Source organism: Elgaria multicarinata, chromosome 3 (assembly GCF_023053635.1).
Source record: "Elgaria multicarinata webbii isolate HBS135686 ecotype San Diego chromosome 3, rElgMul1.1.pri, whole genome shotgun sequence".
NCBI classification, from domain to species: Eukaryota; Metazoa; Chordata; class Lepidosauria; order Squamata; family Anguidae; genus Elgaria; species Elgaria multicarinata.
In genome coordinates, this window is record NC_086173.1 from 51,701,596 (window position 1) to 51,716,465 (window position 14,870).

General features: G+C 43.7%; 1 protein-coding gene across 1 annotated transcript; it reads right to left on the bottom strand.

Moving 5' to 3' along the window:
• FADS6 (fatty acid desaturase 6) lies at positions 1-14,336 on the bottom strand. The gene is made up of 6 exons (XM_063120257.1): positions 13,556-14,336; positions 11,960-12,126; positions 7,427-7,607; positions 4,345-4,532; positions 1,820-1,999; positions 1-1,309 (listed from the first exon to the last, which is right to left on the bottom strand). Exons 1-6 carry the CDS (start codon positions 14,112-14,114, stop codon positions 1,160-1,162), a joined length of 1,425 nt encoding a protein of 474 aa, XP_062976327.1. The 5' UTR covers positions 14,115-14,336; the 3' UTR covers positions 1-1,159.
• Positions 14,337-14,870: the final 534 nt, after the last annotated feature.

The window sequence follows — 14,870 nt, forward strand, 5'->3', positions numbered from 1 at the left end:
CATGCTTGGCATGCAGAAGGTCCCAGGTTCAGTCCCCAGCTTCTCCAGGCAGAGCTGAGAAAAAATCCTGCTTGAAACCCTGGAGAGCTGCTGCCAGTCAGAGTCAATTGTACTGGGCTAGATGGACTAATGGTCTGACTCAGTATAAGGCAGCTTCCTATGCTCTACTATTGTTCTTTGCTCGGTAACTTTTTCTTTTTGCAGTAGGTGAATTCTGTCTACCAGGAAATAGCAGAGCCCTCCCTTAACCATCCCACAAGGTCCCAGAATGCAGGCTTGACCTCACGCAATGATCTAGCTCAGTTTAACATGAAGCCCCCAAGTTCACGGTAGTGCAGAAACCCTTTCATAGGTTTCATTTCCCCTCACAAAGATAATGTCTACATTGGGAACATACAGTATGCATATATTGTAATGCATGAAAGAGGGTGTAATATTTCCTCCACTGTGGATTCACAGATAAGTCAGCAACATTCTGATCTGTTGTTGGCTGTCCGAGCCATCGCCACAAGGTGAAAAAACTTCACACAGCTCTTCATATATTTTAGGGTGCTTCTACATGAGGCTTTTATTGTGCCATCGTCCTGTCTTGTTCGTGGAATTTTATAGGGGGCAGCGGCAGATAATATCATCTTCCACTTGTGTTTCTCCCACCGCTTCCAGATTTTTTTCTTACCACAAAAAATCAGTTAAGAGAAATACAGAAAAGCTGCATTATGCCTTTTGATTGGTAGCACTAGGAGTCATCTGTATGGAAGCACCCTTACAGCATACAAGTGATTTTAAAGGGACGAAAAATAGCATATGAAACAGCCCTTACAATTGGCATCCTCTGAGTTGTAAAGTAGCAGAAAAAAAGGATGGTTGGTATGCAAAAACCTACAAGAAAGCAGTGAAAAACAATCAAGATGATAAAACATCTTTCTTTGAAACCTATTGTATTGGAGCTACTGATTTTCCCCTGTTGACCCATTACTGAGCAGCTGGCATTGCTTATTCAAAGGTCCTTTCTACTTAGCCATATGGAAGACATTCTGGTTTTCTCCTTAACAGCTGGATTGGACCCTAACTTGGGTTCTAAGTATTGTGATCCAGTGGTGATGGGGGAAGGTAACAATCTTGCTTTATTGCTATAATAGCTTTGTGTCCTAAGGTGCCATCACTGAATCCCAACAAGTTCAGAAATGGGTGGTGCATGGACCATCAATTCTTCATATTTGTCCAGGAACAACTTCAAGCGGCACCAATAAGAATCCTCATTATAGGGCAATTTCTTCTCTTTCAAGTACCGGGAAACAATTGGCTTGATCTAAAAGGGAAAGGCAGAATTAGCAATACTGGTGACCTGTAATACTTACTATAGTTTAGGACAGTCCCTGGATCCCCATTTGCCAACTGTAAAGGCAAAAAGAAGACAACCAGCCCATTATGGAGGCAGGGGGAGTTTGGGGGTTTGGCCCAGTTCTCCACTTCTGTCACAGAACAGCCCCAGCTCCTCTAAAACTACCCTCTTTCTTCAATTCTAAGACACACTTTTTTCCCCATATAAACTTCTCTAAAAATGGGGTGCGTCTTAGAATCGCAGGTGTGTCTTAGGGTTTTTTTTTCTGTTGCTGGTACTGAAATTAGTGTGCGTCTTACAATCGATGGCGTCTTACAATCGAAGAAATACGGTAGTTTCTTGTGGCGATCTTGACCTCACATTAATGCACTGCCTTGTTAATGCACCCTTTTCCTTGCCTGGATCCATTCAACAGACACTGGTTTCTCCCACCCATGCCTCCAAATCACTCAGACCATCCAGAACTCAGCCTCGCACCTTCAGGCACATGTTATCAGAAAGTGTTGGGAAGAGATGATGTTCCACATGACAGTTGATGATTGAGTGCCCGAAGGACCAATCTAACAGGGGGTTTCGAGGTAAGTTCAGAACTCCAGACGACATCATGTGAATTCGTTTTGGCTTCTTATCAGCTGAAAACATTGGGAGGCCAATATGCTACAAGACAAAAACACAAAGAGAGAACTTGGGAGGTCATAGAGCCAAAATTTGTAGACAGCAAAGCAGGTAGGCAGCTTCCTGCCTGTCTTGATTTATTTATTTATTTATTACATTTATATACTGCTCCATATCCGAAGCTGTCTGGGCAGTTTACAAAAGTTAAAAAAAGTAAACACTAAAAAGTATACAAAATTTAAAACCATCAAAAACATAAAAACAACAGTATCCATTTAAAAAACAAAAGTTCTGGGGTCCATTGAAAAACAAACTTAGCATTGTTGAATGCTGTTAAATGCCTGGGAGAAGAGAAAGGTCTTGACCTGGCACCAAAAAATGTTGGTGCCAGGTGAGTCTCATCGGGGAGATCATTCCATAATTGGGGGGCCACCACTGAAAAGGCCCTCTCCCTTGTTGCCATCCTCCGAGCTTCCCTCGGAGTAGGCACCCAGAAGAGGACCTTAGATGTTGAGCACAGTGTACGGGTAGGTTCATGTCGGGAGAGGTGTTCCATCAGGTATTGTGGTCCCAAGCCGTGTAGGGCTTTATAGGTTAAAACCAGCACCTTGAATTGGGCTCGGAAATGTATAGGCAGCCAATGCAAGCTGGCCAGAATCGGTGTTATATGTTCAAACCTCCTTGTTCCAGTCATCAATCTGGCCGCTTCATTTTGCATAAGCTGCAGCTTCTGAACCATCTTCAAAGGCTGCCCCACATAGAGGGCATTGCAGTAATCTAATCTGGAGGTTACTAGAGTATGGACAACTTAAGCTAGGTTAGATAGGGGCGTAGCTGGGCCACCAACTGGAGTTGGTAGAAAGCACTCTGTGCCACCAAGGCCACCTGAGCCTCAAGTGACAGAGATGGTTCTAGGAGAACCCCCAAGCTACAAACCTGCTCCTTCAGGGGGAGTGCAACCCCATCCAAAACAGATTGAACACACACACCCCAATCCGGTCAGAAGAACCACCCATCAGCAGCATCTTAGTCTTGTCTGGATTGAGTTTCAGTTTATAAGCCCTCATCCAGTCCATTGTCACAGCCAGGCACTAGTTCAGCACATCCATAGCCTCACCTGATGAAGATGAAAAGGAGAAGTAGAGCTGCGTGTCATCAGGGTACTGATGACAACGCACTCCAAAATCCGCATGACCGCACCCAACAGTTTCATGTTCGTGTTAAACAGCACGGGGGACAAGACTGACCCCTGTGGAACCCCATACTGGAGAGTCCATGGGGCCGAGCAATGTTCCCCAAGCACCACCTTCTGGAGCCAACCTGCCAAGTAGGAGCGGAACCACTGCTATGCAGTGCCTCCCACTCCCAACTCAGCCAGACGTTCCAGAAGGATACTATGGTTGATGGTATCGAAAGCCACTGAGAGATCAAGGAGAATCAACATAGTCACACTCCCCCCTGTCTTTCTCCTGACATAGGTCATCATACAGGGTGACCAAGGCTGTTTCTGTGCCAAAACCAGGCCTGAAACCCGACTGAAATGGATCCAGATTATCAGTCTCATCCAAGAACGTCTGGAGCTGGCCTGCAACCACCCGCTCAAGGACCTTGCCCAGGAATGGAACATTTGCCACTGGCCTGTAATTAGTAAGATTTTCTGGGTCCAAGGAAATTTTCTTCAGGAGTTGTCTCACTACCGCCTCTTTCAGACAGCCGGGGACCACTCCCTCTCGCAGAGAGGCATTAATCACTTCCTTGGCCCAGCCGGCTGTTCCATCCCTGCTAGCTTTTATTAGCCAAGAAGGGCAAGGATGCAGTACAGAGGTGGTTGCGCGAACCTGTCCAAGCAGGTTGCGCGAACCTGTCCAACCTGTTCATTGCAGTTTATGGATTCTGCTCTCTGGAGAAGAAAATAGTAACCCACCAAAAAGGGAACAGATTAGAACCATTGTGAGAAACGGTTCACTGCCTAGCTAAATGGCCAGAGAAGATATAGATACAATCAAACAATTCATACAGCCTTATCCAATGTTTACTTGCAATATCTTGTCATGTTTACTTAGAAATCAGTCTTAATGAGTTTATTTATTATAAGAGTTTAATGGGATTTCCCAAATAAATATGCATAGAATTGCAGCCTTAATGCATTCTTTTGGAGAGCCATCTAAAAATATCATTTTAAAAAGTTCCATTTTCTCTTGCAGACTCTGCAAAACCCTATTTTTCAACTGCCTTAACCACAAAACACTGGGGAAGTATGGACCCTTTGCCAGTTGTAAGGTACTTTGAGTCACAGGGTAGGACAACACATAGCACCCTAAGCAACCATCTATGTAAGAGACAAATAGCTACATTTCTTGATATACTCTAAAGTTGGTAGCTCTTACCTGGAAGATATTAACATGGATATAAGGATGGGCAAGGAGAGATCGTGTGATCAGCATGCAGCCAAGAGCAGACCACACGGACTGGAACCCTGAGACATGAAGCAGAAGCCAGTAATGGGAGTAGAGGCCAATAAATATACAGCAAAGGGTCCGGATGGCTGTTTTCAATTCAACTTCTTTGAGCATGCCTATGGAAACAACAATCAGTGAATGGATCAGCGGTCATGGTTGCCTCCTAGCTCCTACTCCATATAGGTAAGTAGGCTGCCAACATGAGAAATCCTATTCCTGCAGAGCCCATGAAGGTCTGACAGATGTGGTGCAGAATTGCAGCAAGACTTCATTACTTCTCCCTTTAAGAGCCAATAACCACCTAATGCAACAATGCCCCAAGCATAATACATCTGTAACACTTCCATGGCAGACAAAATAAAACATGCTTTGGGAAATCTGCAATCAGACCTCTCAAAATTAATAATAATAATAATAATAATAATAATAATAATAATAATAATAATTTTATTTAATTGTTACCTGCCTCTCCCTCTGGATCGAGGCGGGGTACAACACAAATGCAAACACCATAAAATACATATAGCTGATTAAAACATTTAAAACGAATACATTATTAAAAGCAGCACATTATTAAAAAGGCATCTTAAAATTCAACTGGGTAGGCCTGCCGAATAGTTAGCAAATGATCAGATTTTTTTTCCTTTTCTTTTTTTAAAAAATTAAAACAGGTGTGGGGGACTCCAAATTTGATCACAGTAGTGGTGTTAAGGGTGGGGTGTTGAACACTTTCCTTCATGCCATGTCCTTGATGACTCCCTACCTGTGGGAGGAAAAAATGCAGATAGATCATCTGCGCTTATATGCTTCTCCTTGTGAGAGTAATAGCAGCTTGTGGGGGGGATGGTTGCAAATTAGATTGGGGAAACAATGCAGGATGGAAGGGTTAAATAGCCCTTCCCTCAGTGCTACTGCTCTGAACAAATTTGGAATTTACTACGTATTTTTTAAAAGGAGATCTGATCATAGATCTCCCACATCATATGTGATTTTGCTTAATAAATAGCATATAATTAATTGACCTACTCCTTATTAATTAAGCATCAATAGGAGATGCACACCCAGCAACTAAATTTAGATCCACAGGCATACCTAGATTATAGACCTAAATTTCAGCACTAACACACACACAGAGACACATATCCCTGCAATCAGAAAACAAGACTCTTCACTTCAGTCACACTAATTACTTGTAAATGTTCTCCATCTGCAATATATGTGTTTTCAGAATTTGGGGAGCTCACTAGTAAAAGAGAACAGATGTCTACAAAAATGTAGACATTGACTTAAAGGGTCCAAGAGAGCACAGGGAGAATCCCCCAAAGACAAGCTGTGTGGGTTGTGGAAGTCCTGCTCCCATCCTGACCACTGAAAGCTCTACACAGCAGTGGGACTTTCAGGCCCCTGAGATGATCTTGCTCACACATTTTGAAATACCTTTTCATCACCGAGAAGAGTAGAAGCACCATTCTTTTAAAAAGAAGCCAGGATTATGCATGTTCCTGACAGAGTATCTTTATCATTCATCTTTATTCTATTCTAAATCATAGATCCTGACCTTTGTGGCACCAAAGCCAATACAAAGTGGGCCATTACATGACTGGAAATAAAAAGAAGGTATGGATGTTGGATAACCTGGAATTGTTGTTGTTTATTCGTTCAGTTGCTTCCGACTCTTCGTGACTTCATGGACCAGCCCACGCCAGAGCTTTCTGTCAGCCGTTGCCACCCCTAGCTCCCCCAAGGTCAAGTCTGTCACCGCCAGAATATCATCCATCCATCTTGCCCTTGGTCGGCCCCTCTTCCTCTTGCCTTCCACTTTCCCTAGCATCAGCATCTTCTTCAGGGTATCCTGTCTTCTCATTATGTGGCCAAAGTACTTCAGTTTTGCCTTTAATACCATTCCCTCAAGTGAGCAGCCTGGCATTAATTCCTGGAGTATGGACTGGTTTGATCTTCTTGCAGTCCAAGGCACTCTCAGAATTTTCCTCCGACACCACAGTTCAAAAGCATCTATCTTCCTTCGCTCAGCTTTCCTTATGGTCCAGCTCTCGCAGCCATAGGTTACTACGATGAATACCATTGCTTTAACTATGCGGACCTAAAACTGGATTTGGTAAGATGCAATGAATGGGTTTTGTCCTAGGCCTGCCTCCTCATATTTAAGGAATTTCCCCACAGTGGGATTGTCCAGCGATCCTCAGTGGTTTGTGTGTGTACTAGCCTGCTTGCTGCTTCAGATATAGCAGGCATAGGCAGAAGGTTGCTCAGGATCTACAGATAGATCTCTGGGTGATTTTCAGTAGATAAGTAAGGAACTCAGATTCCCAGTTTTTTGTTTTGTTTTAACAACAAAACCATTCCTCCTCTCCCCAAATTGTACTGTTGAAATAGGGTGACCATGTGGAAAGGAAGACAGGGCTCCTGTATCTTTAACAGTTGTATAGAAAAGGGAATTTCACCAGGTGCTGCATCCAATCAAATGACACTCACTGAAATTCCCTCTTTTATAGCACTGTTAAAGATACAGGAGCCCTGTCCTCCTTTCCATATGGACACCCTAGTTGAAATGAAGGAAGCTTAGGGTAACCAGGAGTGGATTTTTGTGTGAGCTTAGTCAAGTCCTGATACTCAAAACAAATTCCTGGGCAACAATTATTTAATTCTAAGGATGTATCTTTTGTATCCGGTTCCAGTTAGAAAATCTTGGAATTGTAGTAAAAAATACAAAAATACAAATACAAAGTAGAACCTGCAAGCCTGAAGTCTGTCCACCCTTTCTATATAATAGAGATGGGGGCAAGTGGCATTCCAGATGTTAGACTACAATTCCCATTTTCTGGAACGGTTCTATAAGTCAAAGAACAAATGCTGCATTGAGTGAGTTACCATGACAGAATGGATCTTAACAAATAAAGATATTTAATGGCCTTCTGCATTTAGTACCTTAATATTGATTAGGATAAGTATTCTATAAATTAGTAACAGGATTCAGAGGAGAGCCACATACCAATTGCCACAAAAGGGGTGATAATAGGTACAGAAATAGGTGCAATGAACATGTAAACATAGCGGTTCAGGAAAGGAAGCTTCCATGTACTGGAGTCCCCCAGACCAATGACATTTGTGTAAGCATGGTGGATTTTCACGTGGTTGTAGGACGCCTGTTCTGCCGTAAAACCGGTGCAAACCTGGGACAGAAAGAAACTGTCAATAAAAGAGTATTGTGTTTGCTAGCACCTGTATGTAGTAGTAGAGCAGGCATTCAGGGCTTATAGAAATTAAAACATTATGGTATTTTACATAAGGCTATAATCCTAAATTTATTTATTTATTTATTTATTTATTTATTTATTTCAAATATTTATATACCGCTCCCCATTGAAAAATTTCGGAGCGGTGTACAAGGTAAAATGAAAATAAAAACAGAATAAAACAGTTAAAACAAAATTTAAAAAGAAGCAAAAAACAACAACACAGAAATCCAAGGCTGCATGTTAAAGAAAGGCTTCTTGGAATAAAAATGTTGAGAATCATGCTGTTAGAGTGTAAATATCCTTGAACTAAATTCAGAGTATCCCCTCTGATTCAAATGAGACTACATTCAGGCAAATAATTTCACAATACTCACCTAAAAGGTTCATAACACACCAGTGGAGATGTTTTGCACCATCCAAGCATCAAGCAACAAACTACACATAAATACGTGTCCCTGTAGCTTGTCACTCTTTTTGAAGCAGAAAAGCCACCTCAGGAAACTGGGGGAGGACAGAAACAGCAAGTGGGGCAGAGGAGTTGGCCCTTTTGCAGCCCACTGGTTCCCTACTCCAAATTGTTTGCTAAGTGCAGGGAGTTTCATGTGGGTTTGCCTAAACAAATATGCATTTGAAGTGCACCTGCAGGGTGGAAATGGGCTGTTAAATCCTGGATCAAATGTGTGTGGTGCCGCCAAATCGAAAATGCCAGGTCTGGAAACAGAAAATAGGTTGTCACAGAAATATTTAGAGAGCTCCAGCTCTTAGGTGGTATAGAAATGAAATAACTAAATAAACTGTTTTCTTCACTCTGAAGAGCATGTGATTGTACTAGTGTGCTTCCAGATGAAGCTTTTGCCTCCCCATCCCCCTTCCCTACATGGAATTTTATAGGCAATCTAGATGATGACATCTTTCTCTCGTAGCACTCCCATGTTTTTCTACCCCTTCTTCCAACTTTTTCATACTATAGATAATCTGTGCCTTCAGACTGATAGCGTTAGGAGCTCTCCATCTGGAAGCGTCCCAAGTTTTGACCAGATATATCCTCTCCTGCTCCAGATGCGATGTACAAAATACTACAGATCTAGCAACTGACAGGTTTCCCTGAATGAACCAGTTGCTCAAATATGGACATTTCTACTTTAACCCCTGCTCAATATAACTAATTGCAGAACCATCACTGGCTCAGTTCTCTGGACCTAATATTTTCCAAGAAGTACTTTTTGTTGGAGTGGGTATATTAGCTGTTTTTTGTTTTTGTTTTTTCATTCTCAGGATCAAAGAAAAAAACCCAATTCTTTGCTTCATTTGACATTGCCAAATGCAGGAATTGTTTCATTACTTCTTTGGACTACTGTTGAGAAGAAATACATTACGATTTGTTAATTATGGGTTAGATTTTTGCCTCCATTTTAAATTACTCTCTCAGTGTCCTGCAGGGCTTCCTAACTTACCTGTGAATATCACCAAAGCTACTGAATATCCACAGCACTACTGGAGTGCATAACCGCACTAGCAGTGTTATTTTGACCCCACTTTTAATAACTACTCTGATGCAACATAAATAATTTGCAGAGGATTTAGAAAGGTCCTTGTGTAATAATTCCAGAACCAGCAGTGGAACAGGAATTGATAGCCTTATTAGAGCCCAGGCAAGGCTTCATCTGGCTCCTGGCTGGGCATAATGTACTATCAAACAGAATGGAAAATAAGACTAAACCAGCCTCCCCCAACTTGGTGCCCTCCAGATGTTCTGAACTTCAACTCCATCAGTTCCAGCCAACATAGCCAATGGCCAGGAATGCTGGGAGTTGTAATCCAAAACATCTGAAGACACCAGGTGGGGTAAGACTGGACTAAACTTTTTCCCTAAGGGGCCATGCAAAAACACTAAACTTTATAGTTAGGGAATAGCACCAAATTTGAAAGTGACAGTGAAAGTTATCCCTCATGACATGCAACATCTTTCCAATTTACGGATTTAATCTACCTGATGGTTACTTCAAATGCAATCCTATGCACAGGTTAGGATTGTGCCCTAAATCTCTTCAATCTTCAAAAACCATAATTATTTAGCTACTGGTGTTATTCATTAATTGTTGATTAATTAATGATGCTTTTGTCCTTTTTTGAGGTTGGGGGGGGCATGTTCCTATTTATCCAATGTGCTGAAAAGGAAGAAAGGAGAGAAGGCATAAACTAGAAATGCCACTGGAGTATGGTGCTGGATCCGATGACAAGCAAGAAGGACCACTTTCAGATCAGATGCCAGAGATCAACTGATCTAAAGTAGGTCCAGATTGAGACTGGGCCTCTCTGGACGCTTATAGCTCATGGCAATGTCCTAGAAATGACGTTTATTGGCAACTCAGGCCCACAGATCCGACAGCAGCCTTAACAGCATGACTCAGGCTTTCTACCGCATTTCTCATAATTTGTGGAAGGGGCAGTTGCAAGAACCCAATCCACACCATGGATGTGGCAGTTTCACGAAAGCTTCTGAAGTATTTCATGCTCATGGGCATGTGGAGAACAACGTTTTTGCCCAACCCCTCTGTATCTACCATAAAAGTGTGGAGGAATAAAACATCTTGGTTCAGTTCGGTTCCCCTGGTCATCCCCTCTGCCTTCAGTAAATAACTTGAATGGGAGCAGAGGCAGGAAGGGCCCAATTTGCAGGATGGAGATTGTGATAGGCCCGAAGGCCACCATGCCCTGGTGCTAAAGGGTGCGATATACTCCAGATATTTTGAATACTAGTTCAGGCTTAGTTCAGGCTTAGTTCAGATGTCTAGGTAAATAATCAGGGCTAGATCTACACTAGTGCTTTATATCAGTATTGAAGTGCACCATTAATTGTTGGGGCACATTAGGCATTCCATATACCGCTTTTCTAGTGTTATTTTCCACTTTCTATTCAGTATTATGAATAGAATACCGCAACAGATGTCATTGTGGGCAGGTTATAGTGTCACCATAATGGGATTGTATCGATATAACATGAGGTGTAGATCTGGTCAGGTCTGTCTGAATAATGTCTGAATCTCTACAATCAACACACATGATGAACACACACGATATAACTTTGGGGATGGTAGGAAGTGTTGATCTCCATGCTGCGATCTGCTTAGTGTTTATGTGATTTACTGAGAGATGCTTTTATACATAAGAATATTCTGGCATAGAATCATAGAATAGCAGAGTTAGAAGGGGCCTACAAGGCCATTGAGTCCAACCCCCTGCTCAATGCAGGAATCCACCCTAAAGCATCCCTGACAGAGGGTTGTCCAGCTGCCTCTTGAAGGCCTCTAGTGTGGGAGAGCCCACAACCTCCCTAGGTAACTGGTTCCATTGTCGTACTGCTCTAACAGTCGGGAAGTTTTTGGAATCTGTCTTTCTTTAACTTGAGCCCATTATTCCGTGTCCTGCACTCTGGGAGGATCGAGAAGAGATCCTGGCCCTCCTCTGTGTGACAACCTTTTAAGTATTTGAAGAGTGCTATCATGTCTCCCCTCAATCTTCTCTTCTCCAGGCTAAACATGCCCAGTTCTTTCAGTCTCTCTTCATAGGGCTTTCTTTCCAGACCCCTGATCATCCTGGTTGCCCTCCTCTGAACACACTCCAGCTTGTCTGCGTCCTTCTTGAATTGTGGAGCCCAGAACTGGACGCAGTACTCTAGATGAGGCCTAACCAGAGCCGAATAGAGAGGAACCAGTACCTCACGTGATTTGGAAGCTATACTTCTATTAATGCAGCCCAAAATAGCATTTGCCTTTCTTGCAGCCATATCGCACTGTTGGCTCATATTCAGCTTGCGATCTACAACAATTCCAAGATCCTTCTCGTTTGTAGTATTGCTGAGCCAAGTATCCCCCACCTTGTAACTGTGCATTTGGTTTCTATTTCCTAAATGTAGAACTTGGCATTTATCCCTATTAAATTTCATCCTGTTGTTTTCAGCCCAGCACTCCAGCCTATCAAGATCACTTTGAAGTTTGTTTCTGTCTTCCAGGGTATTAGCTATCCCACCCAGTTTTGTGTCGTCTGCAAATTTGTGTCATCTGCAAATCATCCTTAACTGTGCACATCTTGCAAACACCCTTGCAGTATTTTGTTGTTGGTCTGTATGAAACTTTGAGAGTTGGGGGCAGGGAATTTCCAGGGAAAGAAATGTCTTTCAATGTCCCCGTTTTCCATTTTGTGAATTCTGGCTGAATGTAACACCCAACAAAACTCCTTGTTTCAACTTCCTTCCTCTCACAAAACAGGAGCAGCTGAAAACGCACCTCTATGAAGAAGATGGCCCAGAATTTTCCCCACGACTTGGACTCCACCAGAGAATTGTGGCTGGCCAGGTGGCTCCCCTTCACAGAGATCGTGTGATGTGCCACACCCAGTACAGTAATGCCCAACAGGAAGGTGAAAAGGTTATCAGAACGCAGAAGCAAGAATCCTAGAAATGGAGAAGAAACAAAAACTTTTTTCGAGGCATATTCCACGTATATAGCAAGTGCAGGCAGGGCTGCTTGCAACCTCCTATTTGGATTCAGTTCAGAGCTAGAAGGGAGGCTGAACATCCTCTCAGGTACACAGCATCAGGACATGGAATTGATCTGCTTTTTGGAGTGCTATGGAGCTCTAATGGTTTGAGTTAAGGGATGCCCAAATGTGGTTATTACAAGGTGAGTGTTGTTGTTTTTAGGGTCCAGCTGTGCATTACAACAGGGTGGGCAGAAGGTAAATCTATGGATATTTTATATTTCAACTCCCAGAAGCCCCTGCCAGCAGGGATAAATGGTCAGGAATTCTGGGAGCTGAAATCCAAAAGTTCTGGGGGCCTATTTTCAGCCCAGCCCTGCATTATCCCTGTTGTTGCCCTTAGGTGTCTTGTGGTCTTTTAGCATGGCTGGATTCACACAACACAACAACCCATCATTCAACAACAACCCATCATACAACAACAACCCATGGATAAATCCTGAATACGGGTTGTTGTGTTGTCTGAACCCAGTCAGTGTGTACATTTCATATACATTTGATTGTATTGTTCTCTCGTGAGCACTCCAAAAAAGGGAAAGGAACCAACCATCTGCCTCTGGAGGAGCTCTCTTAGGAAGCAGCCCATTCATGCCTTAAATGTTCCTCTGCCCTGTGAATGGCCTTATACTGCCTAGGTTCCCATGGACTTCCATTACTAACTTTCCTGCTAGATCACACTGACTTTATTACTGAGCCTGAGCAACCATAAAGCTGCCAGGTTGTGCAGCAAAATAGTGCCTCTGCAGAATATAGAACTTGGTCATCCTGGTCTCATCTGAAATTCGCCACCCCAGTCAATGCAGGGGTGGTGGTTTAAAGCCCTGCAAAATGGTTTGTCCATGATAGCTATTTTTGTTTGGTACCATTTGTCACACACCCATTATTATAACTGGATTTGATTGCCTATGAAGACTTCTTCCCTGCTCCTATGAGTCTATGTTGAATATACCAATATCAATTATGACAGCATTCGTGGTCATAATGCCAAAAGAAAATGGTGGTCGTCAGTGTTTACCATCCCATCCCAACTACATTAATGCTTGCCATGCTAGGGTCAGACCGAAGTTCCAGTTTGTATTCTATATATATAGCCCATCTCTCAATGAGCAGGCAGATGTCCCCCATGAAAGGTCCTAAATTGAGCAAGATGCAATTGCCGGATGTTGCTGAGCCACCAGCGCACGGCCATTCAACTATTTACTTTCTCAAATTATAATGCAGTAATTTAGATAGTAAGTTATAAGGCCTGATAACACAGGGCTGTCCTCTGTTCCTGGAGAGAGAAACCAATCAGGAATCACAGGCTCGCCTTCCCATCTCACAAGTTTAGCAATTCTCCTTACCTACTGGTATGGTAAGAAAGTTCAAAGCAATACTTGTGCAATCAACGCCGTGCCTCTCCCACCAACTGCTGCTCTTCACCACCTTCTGCACCATCTCCGAGAGCTCCCCCATCAGGAATTCCTCATAAGTCCTCTCTCCAGGTAGCTGCATATCCCCCTTTCTTGATCTTTTTAACAGGACAATCTCTTCTGCTGGGGAAGCAAGGGTCACATCTTTGCCTAGGCCTGAGTAATTGAGGGTGGGCCTTTGGCGTGGTTCCTTTGAAATCTCTTTGTCCTCCTCCTCCTCAAAAGAGGAAGGACCTTCCCTTCTGCAACCATTTGGCAGCTGTAGCTTGGCATCTGCACTCTCTTGGCTCGAGGTGTCCTCTTGCCCCAGCCTCTCCCTTTCGTCCCCGAATCTATTGCCTGCTGACTGTACCACTTCGCAGCTTAAAGGAGACGTTTCCAGCAGCTGTCCTATGCCAGCAGCACCTGCCCCCTTGGGCTGCTTCTCTTTCCTTGTCTCTGTGTACCATTCCTGGTTCTTCATCAGCATCTCCTCCTGCCGTGGTTCCATCTCTCGGCAGAGCACAGGACAGCTGCAGAGTGAGCCAACGTCCTGGAGCTGCCACAGGATCAAGTAACAAGCGAGGCTGTCCCAGGACGGGCAGCAGCCACAGAGAAATGGAGGTGGCCTTCTTCTGGCAGAAGTGCCACCGTGTGCAGTCAGAAATGCTCGCTGGGCTGGGAGCTCAGATTGCTTAGCTCCAGCTCTGAAAAGCTGGCCCCGGTCCCAACCCTAGACACTGCCCCTTTCATCAGCCTCTGCTTTGCCTGCTTCCTCCATCCCTCTTCTGCTTGTGTCTCCATCCTGGCACAGCTGTACTTCTCGCCCTTGGCTCTGCCTGTCATTAAGAACAGCCTGTTCGGGCAGGAACTGCGCTGCTGCTCTCACCACAGCCCAAGGACATGGGAAGGGCAGCAGTGATGTCAAAGCGAGCACCGAGCTCTGCTGTAGGCAAACAGGAAAAGCCAGACAGAGACAAGACAGTGCATGCAGGAGGCTGCAGACACACCCAAGTCCACAACACCCCACCCCCCAGTCTTAAAGGGCCATCCCAGTATTAAAGCAAAACACAGTCGCTCCTCCCTGCCTATCTTCCCCACAAACATTCCTGGACCATAGATTTAATTAAAGTGCATTCTAAATTCTACCCCCATGTATCTTCAGCTGTGTATAGCAGACTATAATTAAAGGTTGATTTGTTTATGTGGGGCAAAGGGAGACAGCGGGAAGAATAGTCCACTGTGAATTAGGATTGCCATTTCATTA